Source organism: Acanthochromis polyacanthus, chromosome 7 (assembly GCF_021347895.1).
Source record: "Acanthochromis polyacanthus isolate Apoly-LR-REF ecotype Palm Island chromosome 7, KAUST_Apoly_ChrSc, whole genome shotgun sequence".
Lineage (NCBI taxonomy): Eukaryota > Metazoa > Chordata > Actinopteri > Pomacentridae > Acanthochromis > Acanthochromis polyacanthus.
Window position 1 is genome coordinate 39,834,428 of NC_067119.1, and position 23,404 is coordinate 39,857,831.

General features: G+C 37.4%; 2 protein-coding genes across 3 annotated transcripts in view; one reads left to right on the forward strand and one right to left on the reverse strand.

The window, feature by feature from the left end:
• On the reverse strand, positions 1–8,757 carry LOC110961998 (serine/threonine-protein phosphatase 6 catalytic subunit). The gene is made up of 7 exons (XM_022209833.2): positions 8,594–8,757; positions 6,911–7,006; positions 6,704–6,769; positions 6,460–6,601; positions 6,295–6,374; positions 5,433–5,642; positions 1–914 (listed from the first exon to the last, which is right to left on the reverse strand). Exons 1-7 carry the CDS (start codon positions 8,666–8,668, stop codon positions 666–668), a joined length of 918 nt encoding a protein of 305 aa, XP_022065525.1. The 5' UTR covers positions 8,669–8,757; the 3' UTR covers positions 1–665.
• The window catches only part of LOC110962007 (nuclear factor 7, brain-like), an 18,137-nt gene continuing 2,360 nt past the window's right edge, over positions 7,628–23,404 (forward strand). The window contains exons 1-11 of one of the 2 annotated variants that reach the window (XM_051950552.1): positions 7,628–8,346; positions 15,428–15,658; positions 16,593–16,687; positions 17,786–17,857; positions 17,961–18,023; positions 18,199–18,282; positions 18,455–18,568; positions 19,818–19,952; positions 20,923–21,051; positions 21,433–21,508; positions 22,740–22,766. In XM_051950552.1, the coding sequence (XP_051806512.1) occupies positions 16,625–16,687; positions 17,786–17,857; positions 17,961–18,023; positions 18,199–18,282; positions 18,455–18,568; positions 19,818–19,952; positions 20,923–21,051; positions 21,433–21,508; positions 22,740–22,766 (763 nt within the window). In that variant the 5' untranslated portion in view covers positions 7,628–8,346; positions 15,428–15,658; positions 16,593–16,624. Of the gene's footprint in view, positions 8,347–15,042; positions 15,124–15,427; positions 15,659–16,592; positions 16,688–17,785; positions 17,858–17,960; positions 18,024–18,198; positions 18,283–18,454; positions 18,569–19,817; positions 19,953–20,922; positions 21,052–21,432; positions 21,509–22,739; positions 22,767–23,404 lie in introns of those variants that run through there. The other variant, XM_022209845.2, reaches the window with a different exon arrangement.

Here is a 23,404-nt window from a genome sequence, read left to right on the forward strand (position 1 = left end):
CAGGTTTTCAGATTTCTTTATTTAAAAAGAGAATGGCAACACACAAAAAATAATAATTACAGGAGCTGATTCCAAACCTGGAAGTTACAGAAAATGTTTAAGGTACCACAGTCTTAACAATACTACTAATACATTTTTACACATCGACCCTCAGGTGTGCATGTTTATTCATAAGATCACATAATAACACTAAGTGTGTAACTTCATTGAAACTTGTCAGAATAGGTGTGACTTTTGCATTGGTGCAAATGCTTTTCTTAACTGAGCAACAGTTTAATACATTACCAGAACAAATTGAAATGGAACATTCTCTAGAACACTGCATGTGCAATTTGCTCAGCAGTGACTTTTCACTATAAAGTGAAATGGAAGTTTATAAATACGAGCATTTCACAAGGGTCAGTCAATTCTCATCCTTCCTCAAACACAACAGTAAGGTGACAATGCTCAGCAAACGTACTTTACTGTAAGGATTTCAGCTTCAGAGTAATGGCATTAAATGCACAGAGCAGGAACAGCAATTGACAGTTGGCACCAAAATAAGCACTGTATATACTCTAAATGTATTATACAAAATATATATGGGTTCACAAGTGCTGATGCCACTGCCCCAGTCATTATCTGTGCACTGAACAAATGGCTGCGCTGCTTCAGCTTCAATGTGCTTACAGGAAATAAGGTGTTGTTGTTCGGGGTGGAATGACTCTTTCAGAGTCAGGCACTGCTCTGAACAGCTTTGGTTCTCTCGTATTAGCATCTTTAAAGACCATGATGGAGGCAATGTTGCCACAGCGGTAGCAGTAGTTGGGGGCCGACCACACAGTGACCAGCTTCTCGTCAAACATGAACTTGTAGCCTTCGTGGACGAGTTGATGCGCCCTGCAGATCAACTTCAGGTTGTTGATGTGAACAAACTTCAGTTTTCAGAAGACACAGAGGGGGGAAAAAAGGAAGGAGAAAAAATGTTAAGACCCCAAAACACAGCCAACATAAAAACACACATGCTTTTCTCTGTTGGCTGAACTCCATCCTTTTTACTTACACACTGTCTTGCTGCAATTTTGGACAAGAGGAAAAGTCACAGCTGGATATTATCAATGGCATCCACATGCAGCAAATATTGCTCATTTATCATGTACAGACACTAAGTGATTACACTGAAGTGCCACTGGATGTGCTGCCATGTTTGTCTCCAGATGGAATTGTGATTTTCAGACCAGGTTAGTGGGTCATGCTTTCAGACACCACATACAACAGGAATGACACTTTGACTGACCCTGAATTAACAATAAACAAATACTACAGCTGTGGCAGTAGTTGGACAAACAAATCAAACAATAATTTGAGATAAAGAAGTACTAGAAAGTGTTTTAGACAGATAGGGACTTCATAGATCTGTACATTCTAGAAGCACCAGTGTAGAGTTACGGGAGGACGACACACAGAAAGGAGGTTTTAATAGTTTTAGTAACACATTGAACAGAGAGGAATTAATCCAGGCCTAGTGTTAGAATCAAACAATAGTCTAAAATCACAAAGTGGATATTGATTATTTCTACCAAAAATCATCAACAAAAAAAGGATCTGTGCATATTTCCCTCCACTACTTTGCAAACATTAGAAAATTAACAACAGCTGATTCTTTTTCTCCTGGTTGGTGGAAATAAACCAAAACAGAAGATGAGAAAACAGTTGAACAACTCTCCAGTCAAAACTCACATTGATGGAAAATTCACTTTTCTGTGTTTCATGTAGAAATAAGAGGAAGGTTAGATTTTCCTCATCACTTCTCTCAGATCTAAGATTCATCTGCCGCTCTGTTTCGTCTCTGTGGAATCTTCAGTGAGTGTATGAGTCTCAAGCTTCATGTACGTCTGAATGGATCTGCTCTTTCTGTCTCCACTGCAGTACGCCAGATTTTGCTTTTATTCATGCACCAATTAGGTGTAGAAATATTTTTCTGAAATCATGAGACAAAGGCTGCAGCAAATCAATGACTGCTTTGGGTTTTCTTTGTGAAAGCAGACACAAACCAAGAGTGGTCTGTGGTGCTCTAAACATCTACTCTTTTATTCTATTGTACTGCTAACTGGGTGCAAAGTGCAAATAGTATATATTTTTAATGCTTAATTAAAGCAACCTTGAACTGAATAATATGTAACTCCAAAAACATTTTAAACTCACAAATTACCGTATTTTCACGACTATAAGGCGCACATAAAAGTCTTAGATTTTCTTCAAATTGTGCGGCGCGCCCTATGGTGCAGTGCGTCCTGTGTGTTGTTGTTGTAAGACGGACATAAACCAGGTGGTTTTTTCCACGCATCACCATCGCTGTTGATCTGTGACTCTATGCGTGCCCATCTCACAGCCGATGTGAAAAAACAAGTGAAGCAAATGAACTCTGAGCTTGCTGTCATTCCGGGAGGCCTGACAAAGGAACTCCAACCGCTGGACATCGGTGTGAACCGGCCGTTCAAAGTAAGGCTGCGAGCGGCGTGGGAGCGATGGATGACCGATGGAGACCACAGTTTCACTAAGAGTGGAAGGCAGCGCCGGGCGAGTTACGCCACAATTTGCCAATGGATTGTAGATGCTTGGGCTAACGTGTCTGCTGGCACTGTTGTTCGAGCTTTCGCAAAAGCCGGCATCATTTCCGAGGCGCCGCACGGCACGGAAAGTGACTCTGACAGTGAAGAAAGTGAACCTGGCATGTTTGATGGAGGTTTAGCGCAGCGGTTCAATTCAGAAACAGAGGATGAGGACTTCCATGGGTTTGATTGATGACGATTACCGGTAAAAAAAATGTGAATACCAAACTCAGTTTTGCTCCCGCTCTATTTTTAAATATGCACACTTGTGTGCTTGTTTTATCCGTGTGTTTTACCATGCCCGCGCCTATTGATGATTAAAAAAATGTTAGTACTTTGTAATTAATACTTAAAGCACAACCAAACTCAGTTTTGCTCCAGCTCTATTTTTAAATACGCACACTTGTATGCTTGTGTGTGTGTTGTTGTTGTAAGGCCGACGTAGTAGAGGACACCATGAGAACGTTAAAGGGGGAAGTGTGGGATTGTATATAAAACCCTCGCCATATAATCAGGTGCGCCTTATGTGTGTGTTAAATACAGTCATGGCACACATAACTGAGACTGCGCCTTTTGGTACAGTGCGCCTTTTGGTCGTGAAAATACGGTACTGTTGCAGTTACACAACTAGATGAGCCCTCAGTAGAGGGCAGAACCACGCCCTCTGCTGGCGAAAACCCTGTCCTCCCTATACAACTGATGCAATATGTATCCATTTTGATCATCGTACGTATCTCCCTTCCTACTTGATCTGCTGACCTGTAACTCCACAACTGAGCAGGGGACCTTAGACTGATCTTCAGTGCCAAGTTTGATTATCCTGACTTCAGCGGTTGCAGAGATATCGGACCGGACATAGTCACATACATACATACATACATACACACGTGGACAAAATTGTTGGTACCCCTCAGTTAAAGAAGGAAAAACCCACAATTCTCACTGAAATCACTTGAAACTCACAAAAGTAACAATAAATAAAAATTTATTGAAAATTAAATAATCAAAAACAGCCATTACTTTTGAATTGTTGATTAACATAATTATTTAAAAAAACAAACTAATGAAACAGGCCTGGACAAAAATGATGGTACCTCTATAAAAGATTGAAAACTATTTGACCAGAGTGACATGATTAACTCAGGTGTGTCATTTAATTGACATCACAGGTGTTTCCAAACTCATAATCAGTCAGTCTGCCTATTTAAAGGGAGACAAGTAGTCACCCTGCTGTTTGGTGAAAAGGTGTGTACCACACTGAACATGGACAACAGAAAGCGAAGGAGAGAATTGTCCCAGGACATCCGAAAAAAAATGATAGACAAACATCTTAAAGGTAAAGGCTATAAGACCATCTCTAAACAGCTTGAAGTTCCTGTGACAACAGTGGCTCATATTATTCAGAAGTTCAAGACCCACGGGACAGTAGCCAACCTCCCTGGACGTGGCCGCAAGAGGAAAATTGATGACAAATTGAAGAGACGGATCGTTGGAATTGTATCCAAAGAGCCCAGAGCAACCTCCAAAGAAATTAAAGGTGAACTCCAAGGCCAAGGTACATCGGTGTCAGATCGCACCATTCGTCGTTGTTTGAGCCAAAGTGGACTTCATGGGAGACGACCAAGGAGGACACCACTGCTGAAAAAAACTCATAAAAAAGCCAGACTGGAATTTGCAAAAATGCATGTTGACAAGCCACAAAGCTTCTGGGAGAATGTCCTTTGGACAGATGAGACCAAACTGGAGCTTTTTGGTAAGGCACATCAACTCTATGTTCATAGACTCAAAAACCAAGCATACGAAGAAAAGAACACTGTCCCTACGGTGAAACATGGAGGAGGCTCAGTAATGTTTTGGGGCTGCTTTGCTGCATCTGGCACAGGGTGTCTTGAAAGTGTGCAAGGTACGATGAAATCTGAAGACTATCAAGGCATTCTGGAGAGAAATGTGCTGCCTAGTGTCAGAAAGCTTGGTCTCAGTCGCAGGTCATGGGTCTTCCAACAGGACAACCATCCAAAACACACAGCCAAAAACACCCAAGAATGGCTGAGAGAAAAGCGTTGGACTATTCTAAAGTGGCCTTCTATGAGCCCAGATCTGAATCCCATTGAACATATGTGGAAGGAGCTGAAACATGCCATTTGGAGAAGACACCCATCAAACCTGAGACAACTGGAGCTGTTTGCTCATGAGGAGTGAGCCAAAATACCTGTTGACAGCTGCAGAACGCTCATTGACAAATACAGAAATCGTTTAATTGCAGTGATTGCCTCAAAAGGTTGTGCAACAAAATATGAAGTTATGGGTACCATCATTTTTGTCCAGCCCTATTTCATTAGTTTGTTTTTTAAATAATTATGTTAATCAACAATTCAAAAGTGATGGCTGATTTTGATTATTTAATTTTCAATAAATTTTTATTTATTGTTACTTTTGTGAGTTTCAAGTGATTTCAGTGAGAATTGTGAGTTTTTCCTTCTTTAACTGAGGGGTACCAACAATTTTGTCCACGTGTGTACATACATACTTACCCAGCCACATACTGCACCGAATGCAATAACCCTGCCGACGTACCCGTCGGGCGTGGTTAATTAAGTCATATGATTATTTATGACATATAGCCTGTTTTGTTTATTATTGAAGACTTTTTTCTAATCTATGCAGGTTCCCAGAAATACTTTGAAGTGCTCGATACTTTCTTTTGTACATCATGTTTCCTTCCCAAAAGATTATAAACACAATGCAGGGATGTCTTTACAATCTATGATCTAACAAATCTAACTTTAATGTACACAAGTAAACACTGTAAAGAAAGTAAGAAATAAATGAATTTAGAATTACCTCATTCGTGACTTTTGCACCAAAGAGCCAGCCGGCTCCTCTGGGGCTGATGGCCCAGGTATCCACGTCTTCAGGGTCTGACCACACCAGGTCACAAAATGCTCCTTTGTGGGGGATTTCCTGGTTGCGCTCAATGGTTCGGATTTGGTCTAGGGTCTTTATGTCTGGAGAGAGGCCTCCATGGACACACAAGATCTGCTCATCCATCAGCTGACAGAAGACAACAAAAACACAACTGCTAGTAAACACATTGTCTTTTTGAAAAGTGGGAAAACGTGATGTGGTAGAGTCCAACCTGTCACCTCGAGGGACCACAAACATGATGCTGAAGATAGATTTATTTGTGCGACTGAAACATTCTAATCTGCAATCTGCCGTGTTGAATGAAATTTGCATTTTTAAGAGACAGACGTGGTTTGCAATGCAGGAACAAACTGGTTGTGTTGAAGCAGAATTTTGTTGAAGAAAGACCTGCTTGTTGTAATCAGACAAATGTCTGGAATGCTGTGAAGTGAGTCATTAATGATGGTATCAGAAAAAAGCACTTCAACAAACGTCAACATGATGCGATGCACTTCACATGACAGAAAGCATATTTAGGAAAAATATAATAATCGGTACTTTATTTTTTAAATTCAAGTCAAATCTGCTATAATGGAAGGAGTGTCGTCAATGACTGAAGCTGTCATGTGTCTGCCCATCTTTATGGGCAGTTAATGGTCTGTAGTATTAAAAAAAAACACAAAAACTAAACACCAGCCTTATTCCAAGCATTCAAATCACAAGTGGCTATCACTTAGAAGACATACAATTTGAATTAAAAGTAAATAACTATTAAGTACAATAACACTTAATTACTTACAGCCGCAACTGTTAACATATCGAACACTTTTGTGCAATACCGCCAGGCATTTGCGTTCCCATATTTGGTCTGGCACTCATCTGTAAGACAAAGCAACAAAGGGAGATGAGGAAAATTAGGAATTTTACGGCTGCAGGTGATCAAATTATATGAGCCACACCTCACCATAAAAGCCATAAACTTGGGTGATCTGCCTGCTCTCATGGTTTCCACGCAGAAGTGTGATGCGGTCGGGCCATTTGGCTTTTAGTACCAGCAGGTAGGTGAAGGTCTCCAAGCTGTAATATCCTCGGTCAACAAAGTCGCCCTGTAGATGATGGAGGGTTGATACAGATGCTGTGAAGAATGTATTAAAAATTACCTCTAAGACGGATGCTTCCTAAGTTCACACTCATATAAATAAACTCACCATGAAGATGTAATTTGTATCTGGAACCTGCCCACCAGTTCGGAAGAGTTCACAAAGGTCATAAAACTACAACACAAAGAGAAAAAAATTTAGTGTGCAAATACGTTTTTTTTGTACAACAGCTGAAAAGGCCTTCAATGACGGGATGACAGTCACATTAATAGTACTGCTTAGAAATCTGAGGATGTTTTTGGACACTGGCTTTACCTGTCCATGGATGTCTCCACACACTGTTACAGGAGTAGAAACAGGCTGAACGTTGGACTCCTCCAGCAGAAGATCACACACGTAGTCACATAACCTCTGGATAGATTGAACAGTAGCACAGAGACATAAGGACTTCAGCAGTTAAGCGTTCAGTGCTTTTAAATGAAACTACGGATTCATATGGTTGCCGTGCAAAATCTAACAGTCATGGACAGGTTGCCTGACCAACACTGCAATCAGTGGATCTATGCAGATGATGTAGCTACAACTATCAGGTGAAAGACAGTCACACTATTAAGGCAACAAAATGAGCAAAAACTAGTCAAACTGAAACTGACAGCTTCCATCTTACTTTCAATGCAGTGTATCATTGCAGTTGAACAAATGAACTTTATCACAGTCCTCTTGATATCTGGTTACATATTTTAATCAGAGAGTGGCTGGACTATTCCTGCAACTATTTTCCTGTACGTTGATTATACACGCATCTTTTCTTATCTTGACTTTAGCTGAATAATTCTGACTGCTGCCTCTTGCAAGGAGAAAGCACAGCATCAAACTCTATGCAAAAACTTTTCTAAATAAATTAACAAGACCAAAAGCTTACTGACTAAAATAAACTTAAGCATTTAACTAGAAACACTGAATATTAATCCACAACTGAGCAAAATATTTAACTGTGATCAGTAAATTGATTTGCTGAACATAAATCAGTACTAGATAATTTCTTGTGTTATTTATATGTGACCTTATTTACCAGGCAATGAGCAAAAAAAGTGACTGACACTGAAGGAAAGGTTTGCAGTTTAGGATGTAATTAGGCATTACATTTAGAATGATTATTGACAGTATTACAGTATTGATGTCTGTGTAGGTTCTCATTCATCCAGGATATTACAGTATTGTTTACAAGTTTTAGGTTATATGTGCTGCTAGGTATGTCTAATGTCCTTGCTCAGATAGATGGATGGGTTTTATACGTGAATAAAGAAATAATTTGCTTTGCAACTGTCCTTTGGGCTACAAATTGTACAAAAAGTATAACCCTTATAACTGAGAACAAATAATTTTGAAGCATTAACATTTCAATCACAATAAATGTCACGTAATCACTTTTTGGCAAGTGAAAAATAATGAATGTGAGCTGAATGGTCCTTACAACTAGTAGAAGCAACTACAGCAGTGACTAACGATAATACAGGAAACATATCAGGCAGAATAGTGCAGATGCATCTGGATAACTGCACCCACGGATGGAAATCAGGCTCTTACACACGATCACTTTGTGGCTCAACAGGGTCTTCCGGGGAGCTCATGACCACTTTTTTTGGAAGGGGGCACACCGGTTATAAACAACCAACTGTCAACCAGCAGCAAAAAGCTAGCATCATCAGGTTACTGTTTGGACGTCGTCAGATAATAACTTTTCAAAGCAGGTGATTCTCAACACTTCTTCCATATCCTTAGATACGACAGGTGGACTTGTGCTGTGCTGCAGCAGCTAAGCTAAACTATCTCAAGCTTTAGATTTCTGGGGAAGACATTAAGTCAGCAGGATAGCACCACTAGCTAGCAGAAGCTAACGTTAGCTAATTAGGCCGTTACAACAGCGATGAGCTAACGTTGTCGTTGTGAGCTTAGTGTCTGACTTTACCGTAAATAATTATATGAAGCCGTATTTACCTTGAGGTCATTTTCTGGTAGGTATTTACACTGTTTTGCAATCTCCGCGTATTTATCCAAATCCAGAGGCGCCATTGTAGCCAGATAGTCTACCTGCGCCACTTCCTGCAACACATCAGAGGAGCAGCGGTACAGCGTCACCTACCGGCTGTGAGCGACCCCTTCTTCTTCTTCTTCTTCTTGTTTTACGGCGGTTGACATCCAGCTTCTTGGTGCATTACCGCCACCTTCTGTTCCGGAGTGTGGACCAGACAGTAGACTTTACAGACTTTACCCGACCTAGTTCAAACTATCAAATCTACAAACACACACTACAAAGACCAAACAAAAACCCAAACAAAAACAAACAAAAAAAACCCTCTAACTTGCACTCTCCACACCCAAGCCAACTACCACCCCTTATTCCTATCATTATCCCTACCTAACCATCATATTCTATTATAAACCCCGGTCCCCTTTAAAAAATCCATCAGTGCCCTAACCTGTGCCCTCTCTTCCATACTTAGCAACTCTTTCAGTGTAAATTCCTGCACCCCTAACTCCTTTATCCTATCCATCAGCTCCCCTCTCTGCACCTTATACCTTCTACACCTCAGAACTACATGTTCCACTGACTCTTCCTCCTCCTGACAACCCTCACATAAACCAGTCTGGTGCTTCCCAATCAGTTTCAGTGTTTTATTTAGTGCACTATGCCCCAACCTTAACCTGGTCATCACACTCTCCTCCCTCCTGTGTCCACTACTCACCCTCCCACCTCTGACGCTCTTTTGTACCTGATACAGGTGCCTCCCTTTCTTCTCTCCATCCCACCTTTCTTGCCACACTGAGTTGCTTTTTTCCCAGATAATGCTTTTGATGTGAGCGACCCCACAGGCATCCTTCCTATTTATTCACTCATCATTTAAGATAAAGGGTGTCCCACTCATTTTAGTTCAGGCAGGGCCACATGTGGCTAAGTTTGATCTCAAGTGAGCTGGACCAGTGAAATCATAACATAACAACCAATAAATAACCACAACTCCTAATGTTTCCTTTGTTTTAGCGCAAAAAAATCTGAAAATGTTCCCATTTAATGAGGTATCTTTTAACAAAACATTATGAAATTTCTAAAGCAAAACAAGTGAAATTTCAACAATATTATGCCTCAGTTTGTCATTTACACATTACAACTTACAGATCACAGAGTGTTTACAAAGAAACACAACATTTAGTCATCTGGAACTGAACCATACAGGATTTTACAACTTGTCAAGATCAAGAAATTATTTTAAGGTCCCATTCATTTCCACATCTGTGTAGTAATCCTGACACACCACACCACACAAACTAAAGTGAGGACTATTAAGGAAGAAGGTTCAGTTGTCCCCCTGCCTTGTAAATGTATAAAAGTTGTGGCAGTGCATCAACATTAGGGTTCCACCAAACCAAACTCAGTGATACTGAAGCTGCTGACTGACATTAGATTGCACAATGTTCAACGTCTTTAAATATTTTCACAGCAAGTACGCATTTTCACCTCTTATTTTGTTTATTTATTGTTTATTTCACAATTTTATTTACATTCATATTATATGTTGTTTTTTAAGTTGTGAAAAATGAACTCCCAAAAAGCTCACGCTTACAGACAGGGGTCCATGTCCACCCTTCCACCAGTTAACAGTCTCTGTGAAATGAGGAACAGCTTGTCAACACCAAAGTGCACCCATAAACCATAATTAAATAACACAAAATTAAATATATATACATACACATATTCGTATGCACATATACATAAAATATAGAAGCAATACATGAAGACAGCGTGTCCTGCTTTTAGTTAGATGTAATAAACACAAATGTTTATAATGATCAGACTTTTGAGGTGAATCCTAAACAAAGTAAACACTTATACATCTCTTTCTTTTTTTAATTTATTTAGTATTCATTTAGTTATATATCTCCCCAATAGTTGATTTTTGAGTTGCCTTTTAAATATTGACAATGTAGAGGATTGTGTTAGATTGTTATCCAACTCATTCCATATTTGTGGACTATTGTAACATATACTGTATTTAGTACAGGTCATTGTTCTATCCTTACCATGTAAAAGATGCTTATTTCTGGTTTCATATGGGTGAGAGGATGAGTGAATGGGAATGAGTTTACATAAATCAGTGTTCAATCCATGGACAACATTATACATTGTGCAAGCAATGCTATAGATGTTACGTTCAGGAAGCTTCAATAGGCCACATCTATGGAAGAGAGGATTTGAGGGACAATTTCGCATAGACCATGTAATTGCTCTTACAGCTTTCTTTTGTAATATTAGGAGTTTGTTTGTATCGGTAGGATGTGTATTATTCCAGATAAAGTTACAGTAAATCAAATGAGACTCAAACAAAGATATATACAATGATAAAAGAGCATCAAAAGGAAGTAAGTGTCTAATTTTGAAAAAAATAGCAGCAATTTTTGATAATTTTTTAACAAGTTCATTTATATGTGTTTTAAATTTTATAAATTGGTCAATATAAACTCCCAAGAATTTAATGGAATCAACTTTAGCAATAGCTCTGCCGTCAATAGTTATGTTCATGTCATAATCTTCTACTCGACTGCTAGAACGGAAGACAATGTGAAAGGTCTTACTGACATTTAATGATAACTTATTACATTTAAACCAGGTGTTAACCTTCGCTAATTCCCTATTTAAATTATTTTCAAGCTGGTCAATGTCCTCATGTGACACAAAAAGATTTGTGTCGTCTGCAAAAAGGATTTTATGAATATCAGTTGAGCAGTTTACAAAATCGTTAACATAAGCAATAAACAATAAAGGTCCCAGAATGGAGCCCTGAGGGACACCATATTCTATATTTGCCATTTTAGAGTTAGTATCTTCTAAGTTTACATATTGCTGTCTTCCATAGACATAGTCCTTGAACCACTGAAGAGCAATACCCCTGACACCATAGTGCGATAATTTACCGAGTAAAATTGAAAAATCTATAGTGTCAAATGCCTTTGAGAGATTGAGAAATACACCAACACCAACTTTGCCTCTCTCAAAAGCATCATTAATTTTTTCAACAAGATCTAAAATAGCCATGCTTGTGTTTCTGTTTTTCCTAAAGCCGTATTGTGAGGAAGTTAATATACTATATTTATCAAGGTAACTTACAAGTCTGGAGTATACCACTCTTTCAAGTACCTTTGACATGGTTGGAAAAATTGATATTGGTCTATAATTTTGAATGTCGTTTTTATCCCCAGACTTGTATATTGGTATAATTTTTGCCACTTTGGCCTGAGTAGGAACAATACCATGTTGTAATGATAAATTAATAATGTGTGCTAGTGGCTCGGCTATGACGTTCACAATGGCTTTAAGAATCATGCTACTGATTCCATCGGCACCAGCCGTGTAGGAACTCTTCATTTTTGTAATGATGTTTATTATCTCATATTTGCAAGTGGGTTTGAGGTAGCATGAGCCAGAATAAGAATTTTGCAAGTAATCTCTATAAGTTCCTCCTCTGGGTTGCTGAATTTGTTGGGATAGTTTTTTTCCAACCGTAGCAAAGAAATTATTGAAGTCATTTGCTATGTAGTCTAACTTATTGTAATTATCGGTTTGGGGTTGCTCTACAATGTCAGGGATAAGAGGCAATTTGTTATTACGGCCAAGAACTTCATTCAACACCTTCCACGATTTCTTCTGATCCCCAGATGCTTTTTTGAGTTGGTAGGTGAAATAGTTTTGTTTACTAGATCTTATTAAACTTGTTAGTTTATTCTTGTATTTTGTGTATGTCATTTTATTAATGGAGTTTGGATCCATCCTATATTGTTTGTACAATTTGTCCTTGTGTTTGATAGATTTTAGAATTCCTTTTGTAATCCATGGATGTTTTTTCTTGTTTTGCTTAATATTCTTTTCAGGAATAATTATGTTTATAGAGTCAATGATTTCATCAATTAAATAATCATAAGCATAATTGGGGTCAGTGGTATTATATATTGCATCCCAACTTTTTGTTAGAAGATGTTGATTTAAGTTTGTCAGGATTTTATTATTAAGAATTTTTACTTTCCTCTTTACACGTGGATTCTGGACTCTTTTAGCCCAATTTGTAAAAAAATACAATAGGGTAGTGATCTGAAGTGACAGATATAATGACACCTGATTCACAACCAATGTTTTCAATATTAGTTATTATGTTATCAATGACTGACTTACTTTTTCCTTTAACACGTGTATATTTATCAACTGTTAGATGAAATGAAGAAGAGTAAAGGACGTTTAAAAAGTCCTTAACTCTTGTATCCTTTTTTGAAATGTCGATGTTAAAGTCACCCATAATAACACAAATTTTACTGTTCTGATTTATAGTGAGGAGAAGATTATCAAAATGGACTTTAAAGGTTTCATAACTGGAGCTGGGTGGTCGGTATATTACTCCAATGAGAACATTTTTGGAATTACCTGTTATTACTTCTAAGAACAATGAATCGGATTCACCATCATTTATCATAATATCATTTCTCTCTTTTACTTGATAATTAGTTTTTACATAAAGGCATACTCCTCCTCCAGTTTTCCCCAACCTGTTTTTTGAATACATTGAATACCCCTTTAAATTGTAAATATCAGTATATGTTTGTTCATTCAACCAAGTTTCACTGCACCCAATTATGTCAAAACTGTCACTATGGAAGCAAGTAAAGAAACAAAGTCATCAAAATGTTTCTTAAGACTATAAACATTTAAGTGCATTAGGGAAAATGAAAAGTCATTCTTTAATTTCAGGTCTTCTGGACTAAAATAACTACAAGTTATGTTGGTAGACATATGAAGGTTTTGTTTAAATACCTCATACTCCTTACTGCAATTTACATCAATTATTCCCATTTATTCATTGTAATATTATGTATTAGATTGTACAGGTCATTAACGTATATCAAACCATGGACAATATTGTCTTGCTTAACAAAAACACGTAGTGAATGAAAAGAAATAAAGAAAATAAAACGAGTAGCACTGCCACTCATACCAATCAGTTACCATTACAACTCTCTACATATATTGGTAGCACCTATAAAGACAATTACCTCTGTAATTTTTACATTTTGCAAAGTCATCCCGCGGGCCAGAGCATTTCTGAGAGTCCTGTTTTAGAGCAAACACCTGGAAACCTGAAGGCTGCAACTCCAAATTCACAAACAGCAAGAAAGTTATAACATGGCGTCTGTCTTGTGCATCCCACAGAAGTAGAATAAACCACTTCAGGGATCTCAGGAGTCATTTTGATCCATACAAACTTACCACTTAAACATAAGATTGACTTCAAATTTTTGACATTGTTCTGACTTTAACTGCAATGTCACTATTAGGTAGCACAGCAGGTTTATTCATTTAGTACCTACATCATCAATGAGCCTTTCAACACCATGAGCTAACACACTTGCTACGTTCACATGAGACCTTTAATTCCTCTTTAATTCGGAATTCAAGTTAATTCCACTTTAAAATCTCCTTGTAAGCACTTAATTCTGAATTAAAAAAATAATTTAGAATAAACTTAATTCCAACTAAACTACCTGGTTTATTCCGATGTTAATTCTGAATAAAGTAATTCCTGCGTACGTTCTATTCATGTATACAGTTAATTCCCATCATTCTGCGCATGCTTGGCTCCTCACCTAGCGATGACGTATCGATGTACACGTTCTGCGACTTTACTGGCGCAACAGAAATAATTCGCCATTGTTGAGTTGCTGTTTCAAATTAATGAAAAGCAAAGCGAAAAGCGTGCTTATTAGTTGTTCCTCCATGTTGCTGGGGAAAAGAAATGCCGCGGCAAATGGAGTTTGTTTTCTTCTGGTAAACAGGGATACGTCACGTCCACTCCCTGTCCAATCAGAATCCTTTCCAACGCCCAAGCATTACAGTGGAATTAAAGAAGGGGAATTAATGTGTGGTCCATGTAAACATTGATTTGGAATTAATATTTCCATGTAAATGCGAAGCAAAAAACTTTGATTCCAAATGAGTTAATTCTGAATTAATAATTCCAAATTAAAAAACTTCATGTAACCATGGAAAGTGTCTCACCCTCAGATACTGAAGCTTGCAACTCTTTCCGATGAGTCAAAAGTGTCTTGTGGCCTCCCTCACTAGTCTCTTTCTTTCACAATCACTCAGTGTTTGAGGGCATCCTGCTCTAGACAATCTACATGTGTGACATGCTCCTTCCAGTTCCTAATGACAGACTTAACTGTATTCCAAGACATGGAAATTGCAAATATTCTTGTATCCATCCCTTTAATTATGTTTTTCAGTAACTTTAACACAGAGCTGCCTAGAGTGTTCATGGTGTAGTTCTATCCAGGAGTACCGATTCACCAGTGACTGGACTTTCAGGAGTCTTTATGCTGTAATCACTTGACACACATTCACTGAACTCAGATAATCTCCATTTAACTAGTTGTGTGACATCCAGCTGGCTGCACCTGTGTTGAATCAGTGAGTCACTTTAAAGGAGGTAAATACTTTATAAAGTTCAGTTTTCACTTAATGAAGCGAATCTTTTATTTATTTACTTATTTGATTTATTTGCAAATTCTTAAAAAAAAGAAATATATTGACCTTAATTCAATGCTGAAAAGGAATGAATGAGGAACATTTCATAGGGGACAAATACATTTTTACAGGCACCGTCTAAATTCCTGCTCTGTTTGCTTCCACAAACAACTCTGTAGATATGACCCTCTATAGCAGCAGCCACAGCCCTGTACATGGAAATACTGCTGGTAACTCTGTGTCTTCTTTGTACTTTGTTTGTGCAGACTGGGAAACACTTTGGACCCTTTTACAGCAGCAGTTTTATGACTTCCAGTAGAAATGTTGCCTAATTTGGATCAGTTGTGGTTTACAATAACCATTTAGTAGTTAATGTGTACCATCACAAAGATTTCACTGCGAAGATTATGTCCTGGTGAGGCCAAAGTCTTAAGTTTGGACATGAAGTAACCATCTTGACACTGCTTCTAAGACAACCAACCTTCACATCTCTGACAGTAAGTCATTTACATTAACAGATGTTAAATATGTTTCACATTTCACTGTATTCATGATTTACAGGAAATTCTTGATCTATTTATCAGCAATGTTTGTTTTGATTTTGTTCGAGATGATTGTTAAGGTGTTAAGTCTGATTCATTTGATTTTCTGAAGTCCATAGAATCAGTTTGGGATGTTTAATCAGACAGATTTAAAACTCAGTTGTCCTTCCTGGCAAGAAAATTGATAGATTTTTTCAGTTGTTTACAGCTACACTGTCAAAAATGTAAATAAAAAAAGATGTAAAAAATTAACTGTCGTTTGTTATTTTACAGATTTGCTGTTTTGTTAAAGTATTCATTACATGTTAACTGCAAAAAGAAAAAAAGCCAAATCTGTAAACAATTCCACATTTTAGAAAAATCTGTATTTCAGAAACTGCTTCTTTTTCTGCAGTTTTTCACAGTCAACAGTTTATACTGTATTTAAATAAGAAAAACATTTACAGATTATTTGAGAGGAAAATTAAAGTGATTTTCTTTTAAATAAAAATGAAACTGTTTTGTTAAATCTTGTACAATGTGTGACCATAAACTTATATAATTTTACTGTACTTAAATCAGCTAAAACATAATAATTTTACAGATATTCACTTTTTTAATGTTTTGTTTGTTTTTTTAACCATTTTACAGCATTTCAGTCTTCCAGGATTTTCCTTTTTTCTGGCACCCTTGCTGGCACTAAGTTATTATTTTTTCCAGTGTCAAACGGCTGTAAACTGTATATCTTGAAGGTTCTTTCCACGGTGCAGGAGGGGATTTCCTGCCTGTGAGGCCAGGGAATCAGCACTTCTCCAGACCCTGTTTTCTGTAGAAAAGAAGCTGACAATTAACACAAGTTTTATTACTATACAGACTGGCGTCAGTTTAACATTGTTTATGTCTTTTCCAGCTGCATACCTCTCAGCTGACTCTGGATGGAAGATGGCAGCAAATATAACGATCACTTCAAGGACTCAGGCTAAATCCACAATTACCCAGAAGCAGGTATTGTTGTTGTTTGAGTCTCACTTCATGTATCCTCTATAGATAGATATGTGTGTGTATATTTACACTACTGTTCAACAGTTTGGGGTCACTTCGAAACGTCCTTATTTTTGAAAAAATAGCATTTTTTTCCAATGAAGATAAAATTAAATGAATGATAAATTCAAATTAGACAATGTTAATGTGATAAATGACTACTGTAAACAGCTGATTTTTAATGGAATATCTCCACAGTACCCCTATGTAGATATTCCATTAAAAATCAGCGAAGGAACACTTCCATCCATCAATGAATATGAATTTTTATTCCATGAATAAAGTCTGGTAAATTTCTAATGTATTTACAGTGTTTTTCTGACAGACATATAAAGGAAACTTACATAATATCAACTTGATATTATGTAAGTTTCCATTATATGTCTGTCATTTAAAGGTGGTGACTGCTGGTATTTTTTATTTTGTTCTATTTCATTTTTACCATTTTTATTTCATTTTTTTAAAATATTACAATGATTACTTTGTTAGGGAAGTAAAAATTTCTTTTAGATAAAGCTGCCTCATTTATAGAGAAATATTTTTCCCGTTGGGGTTGCTGTACTCCATCATGATGATCTCCCCATTCTTCTTCCATGACCTGTGGTGGCTGTGGCTGCCCCTGATAGTACTGCCTCTTTTCTGAAAGCTGCAGCCAAATTCATTTAATATTTGACTTACAGCTACATGGAAGTCACATTGTGGATTTCTGGTTTATGTTGTGAAGGTTACAGGAATCTGAGCAAACAGCAGTAATCAGTAACCAGAAAACTTGTTTATCATGTATAAAGGCTTCTGAATAACCAGCCTTTACAGTGCTCCAGATCCTGACTATCATCATAACTGGTTTATACTTCATGACTGGAATACTGGTGTAGACACATTTATTACAGCTGTAATGTTGTACTGCTGTGCTGCACTGTTTTTGAGTTTCAAAGTCTTTATTGTGCTGTTATTTTATAGAATTCACTGTATGATTGAGGCTTTTTTTCTCCCTCTCTTCTTTGTATGTGTCAGTGGATTCATTCCCATCATATCTAATTATGTGTTGTCTTCTACATACAGTCTAGAGCCTTAGAGAGAACCGATATTTCCAGCTCTGTACCGTGGAATAAACCAGCCCTCAGTGAAATTAAGGTAAACTCAAACACAGTTTACCATGAGGGTGATGTGAGCAGTACGAATATTAATAAGATCAATTTGTTTCACTGAAAAGTGTCCGATTATTTTGCTCCTACAGATCAAGGATTCAGAAAAATCCTCACACAGCTGTCAGCCGTGGAGAAAAACATCCTCATCAAAGGTTAGCACATTTTTACGAGAGCTACATGGACAGGATGTGACTAAAGAAAGAAAGGGAGGAGAAAACGTGGAAAAGAGTCAAAGGATTACCTTTCTTAACTTATTTTTGATGCAATCAAAAGTGCCCTAATGTTCGCCTCAAAACTCACAATTTTTTTCTTTTTCTTTCATTTTAGCGTGATCTAAAGCCTGTTCAGACTCTGACAGAATGCCTGGAACTTCTACAGAAACTATCAGAGGAAGTGAACAACATCAGCCAGGTACGCCTCCTTTTTGTAGAAGAAGACAGGTCCTCTTTATAGTATGATTTTTTTTAAAAGTACTTTCTATATTGTGCATGGAAAAGCTGCAGTAGTATCACAACTTCAGAAGAGGAACATATTGATTATTGAAAGCATTTCACTTTCATTTTTACCTTTACTCCTAATCTAGATGAAGGCTGGCAGGATGAAGGCTGCACCAGAGGGGAGCACAAAAGAGCCGGATAGCCTGGAGAGTGGAAGAAAACTGATCCTCCACTGGGCCAAGGAGCTGGAACAAATCACCGTAAATTTGTTTTAAATTCATTATTTTTTCCTGTTATTTTCTATCGCTGTCATGCTCCATTATCATGTGCTGCAAATATATGCAAGGACACAGTCCTGTAAAATAATATAAGTGGTGTAACTCCACAATATGGATTATTATGGGCTGCCAAAAGCTGTTCAAAAAATCTTGTAAAATATATCAAAATATTGTACCTCAGTTTCAAATTGCAAGAATCTACTGTTAAGTCCCATATGAGCTTCAACTTTACATAAAAATATTATGTATTTTTATGTAAGTTAGATCTTTAAAGAAAAAGTGTGCTCACCTGTAAGTTTAACTTATTTACCTTTTTTTAAAAAAAAAAAAAGAGTAAAACCACAGCTCTCAAAAACAGAATTGCAAAAATATCCTGTTAAAGAAAAATTCATTTTCAAATAAATCCATTTTTACAATTTTATTGAAATTTTTGTGTATTTCAAAATTAGTTACAGTTGTTTTTTGTAGTTTATTTTTGTTGCAGTGTACAGTTTACCTCAGCTAAACTGAACAGCTACAGAACAGTATGGGAGAGCTGAGCCATAAAATCCTGTCATTAGTGATCCTGGCATCATTGGGAAAACATTCAATCATAATCTTTTAGCATCCAGTCTTTCAAATAGTCTGACAATAAAAAAATGATCTGCACGGCTTGTTGGCATGTTTTCAGGCTTTAGAAAACCTAAGTCATGCCACCAGACTTTAGCTAATCACAGGCTTTTCACCCAGAGCAGGAGAGACAGAACAAAGCTTTCATATAGCAGAGAACCAAAGAACGAACTGTACACTGATTCTTTTTTCTTATTTTGTTTGTTTTCTTTGTTTTGGCTATTTGGTGGGGAAATAGATCATACTTTCGTAGCCAAAGCCAACAAAAAGGGAACCTTTGACCCATTATGTCACTCTATTGCCACACAAAGTGGACTAAGGACTGGTGCTGAACAGATAAAACAGCAGATAAAACATATTACCTCAGCTGAAAATCTGTATCACTCATACAGAATATGGTAAAAAAAAAAAAAAAGAAGCAATGAAAGAAATACATTTCTTAGAACTGTTTCCAATCTCACTTTGAACACTTCTTGCAGCTGTGTGTGCTTAAGGCCTATCAAGCAAACAGTCAGTGGTCAAACTCTAATCTGTGCTGTGTAAATACAGAGGCCTCTTCCTTGTTCAGGTGGTCACTGTTAGACAGGATAAGAACTCTGTTTTCCATTTGTTCTTTTTGCAGGTAAAAACGAAACAAAAGTCGACAGATGAGTGGGCAAGAAGAAGAGATGATTCAGGAGAGAAAGAGAAAAAAGAGCTGGAAAAACACAATGAGAGGCTTCAAAAATGGGCTGTGGAGCTGAAGAATATCAAAGAGGTGAGAGAGAGAGAGACTCTTCTGTCAGAGAGAAAAAGCAACGACAGATTCAAACCAAGTGCACGCTCAGTGACCACAAGCTGACAAGTGGAATAAAAAGGGGAACCAAAAAACTATAAAGAAATAATATTTCAGCAGTTGGCACGGCAAAATGACTAAATCTACCGTAAAAATGAAAAATAACTATGCATTTTATATTTATGTGTATTTTTGTAGCTTTTAATGTTTAATGAAGGATACCTACATGTGTAAATTACAGATAAGTGTGGTTAAGTAATGGCATAATACAAACAAGAAAAGCACTCAGAGAGCAGTACTCCTCCAAGGCTGCTCAGTCGTATCATTTCTGAAGGAGGAAATCTTTAATAAGAAGTGACCTTGCACTGAGCACAGGCGTGTGTTCTGCATGTGTACATTATGTACGGATACTGAATCACATGACCTAAATATGTAGCAGGTGACAGGAACTGATGGGACTCAGAAACACCCCCACAATTTAATCATTTGTTCCTTGTATGATTTTTGACAAATAAGTCCTGATAATTCCTCAGCGGTGGATTTGTAGTAGGATCATAATCATGTGATCGTCAGCAGGCAGCTGTTGTAGTGTTCACTTGTTGTCATGGTTACAGTGACGCTGTGCCGCTATCTGGCAATGATAGAGAAATCTTTAATAAATCCGTGGATACAGGCTATAAGCTGCATCACTGCCAAAATCTAATCACTTGGTCTTTGTGTCATTTCTGACTTTCCTGAAAATTTCATCCAAATCCACTGGTCTATTTCTGAGTAATGTTGCTAACAGACAGACAGACAGACAGACAGAGGTACGTCAACCATTGCATAACTCCACCACGTTCCTTAGCAAAGTAATAATAGCGCTTAAAACTGCAGAAAATGCCATATTTGTTTGGTTTTAATGCATAATTTTGTAAACATAAACTGTAATGCTCCGTGTGTGTGTTACCAGGCTAACGGTGTGTCTGATGAGGAGCTGAAGAAGCTGCTGTATCCCAAAGGATGGAAAGAGTCAAGAATGACAGCGATCCTTCCCTTTCTGGAGTTTGTGGCCTGGTCTTTGCTATCACAGGACACTGAGGTGTGTGTCTGGTATTACTGCTGTTGTTGGGACTTAAATGAGTTTACACTTACACCTTTGAGGACTCGACTTCCTTTGAGTAGCAAAAAGCAAGTTCCCCTTTAATGTACAGTTAAATGTCCAACTTGGTTAGGTTTAGGTTAGGAGCTGGGTTTGAATCAGACTCATTTCTCCTCATCGTACCACTTTGCTTTGTCGTTTCTTGCTACTGTTGCTGGCAACGTTGAGGAATGATTCTAAAATTTATGTGCATTTCATACAGAACATTTTGAAAATGTAGGCATAATATACAGAGCAGTGCAAAGCGAGAAGTTTGGATTTCTCATAAATACAACAACAGGAAGAAAATAATGTTTACTGTGCAACTTGAATCCTTTTTAGGAGGCTGTATCGAAGTTGTGGCTGCCAACCAAACAAAAGAAAGGAAGTGGAAGGCCCATATACATTCCTGACTCAGGTGACCTGGATTTGCCTTTTTTTAATGTTATTTTTTTGCCTTAATTATATAGGACAGTGAAGAGACAGACCGGAAACATGGGTAGAAGAATGGGGGAATAACATGCATGACATAAATGGCCATGGGCTGGATTTGAACCTATGACCGCTGTGTCAGGGATTAGAGCCACTATTTACGGGTCGCCTGTTCGTCCACCTGTGAGCTACCTGGGCACCCTGGATTTGCTTTAAATAATCTTTGAACTAGGTTTGAAAAGTACCTGTCATAGATGTTTCAGACAAAGAATGAGAGTTGGTTTACGGCATAGCACGCCTCAGCTCTGAGTGTAGTTTGTGTCCATTAGTTGCATAGAAAGGATGGAACAACCAAAATAAACTGTCAAAGCTTGACTTCTTTATGTGCACAAGACATTTGACATTCCTCCTCGCTGTTGTAATATTAATCCCACTGATTACACACACTGTAAAATAAAAGAAGATAATTTTATTTTTATTTCCGTTATTTTGAAATACACAAATCAATACGACTGCAAAACACGTCTAATATAAGATAACATGATAAACCTGTAGCTATGAATAACCAATTACTTCCCATTCTTTTTAAAGAAAAACACAGTCCTTTGTCATAAAAAGACTCTTTAGATACATTTGCAAATTCATCATCATTTCTCAGATACTACTGTGTTCTATATAAATATACTTCAAAAATGACATCAAAAATTCGTGACAAATAGATAGCCTAAATATTGGTCCTGTAAAATTGCAGTTATTAGCTTGGTAAACGAGAGATATCTTGAATAATTACAGAAGCTCTCACAACAAAAATAACTAATGAATGTGTTTCCATCATTGTTTAATATCTATAAGAACTTGTAATCTGTTACAAAATACAGTTTTCAGCATTATATGCATTATTTAACATTATAACTATCATCTAATTCTATATATTATTATTATGATTGTGGAATAATTTCATTTTTTACAGAAAGCATAAAAAAGTAATCTCATGTTTAATTACGGCCAAAAGTGCAGTTTAATTATGGAAAATGACTGTATATTTTTAGGTGTTTTCTATGTATGTATGTATTTGTGTGTGTGTGTGTGTGTGTGTGTGTGTGTATGCATTTGTGTTGTAAGTTTGTAGACGATGTCCAAACAGCAGTTAGAGACCAGTGACAGAACACAACAAATGAAATGCTGCACACTTATGATGTTGTGCTGTTGTCTTTCAGTGTGGCAGTGGATTCGCAGTGCTTCAGGTAATCTTCTTTGCTAAATGAATTTGCTGCAATGCACTGACAGAACCAGTCTATATCAGTAACCATTTCCTCTTGTTTGAATGTTTCATACCTGAAAATGAATAAAAGAAAACAAATTTAACACAAAGCACAGCTAGACAATGCAATGTTCTTTCAGTGTCCAATAATGGTTTTCCACATTAGGTGTGCAGTCTTAATCTATATTCTGTATGTACACTGACAGTCATTAAAAACGTTGAGACCTTATTTTTCAACACAATTTTTATTTTGAAGCCCAAAGCTGGATTTTCTTCATATGAATCATTTGTTTAGCATATTGGCATACAGAAACAAAAATCTAAAGTTTCAAGAATGATTTCAAAATAAAGAATTTCACAAAAGAAAACGGCACCTGCCAAACACAAAGTCACAACAGTCAACACCGAGTATGGCCTCCATTTGCTTGGATGCAGGCAGCAATCCGTCGGCGAATGCTTTGGACCAGGCTTCTGATTGTGGGTTGGGAACAGCCCATACGCCTGGCTACATCACTGTAGCTCAAACCGGCCTCCACCATACCCAGTGCCCGGAGACGTTGTTCATGTGATAGACGCGGCATGATGCTGTTCACTGGACTAACAATGGTGGCCTTTTTTGGG

Bases quoted from the DNA above. Each gene is read 5' to 3' on its own strand.
- LOC110961998 (XM_022209833.2), bottom strand. From the start codon at position 8,668: ATGGCGCCTCTGGATTTGGATAAATACGCGGAGATTGCAAAACAGTGT. The intron at 7,007-8,593 runs GTAAATACGGCT...CAATCTATCCAG, and splicing joins TACCAGAAAATGACCTCAAG to AGGTTATGTGACTACGTGTG. The intron at 6,770-6,910 runs GTAAAGCCAGTG...TTTGTGTTGTAG, and splicing joins GTGGAGACATCCATGGACAG to TTTTATGACCTTTGTGAACT.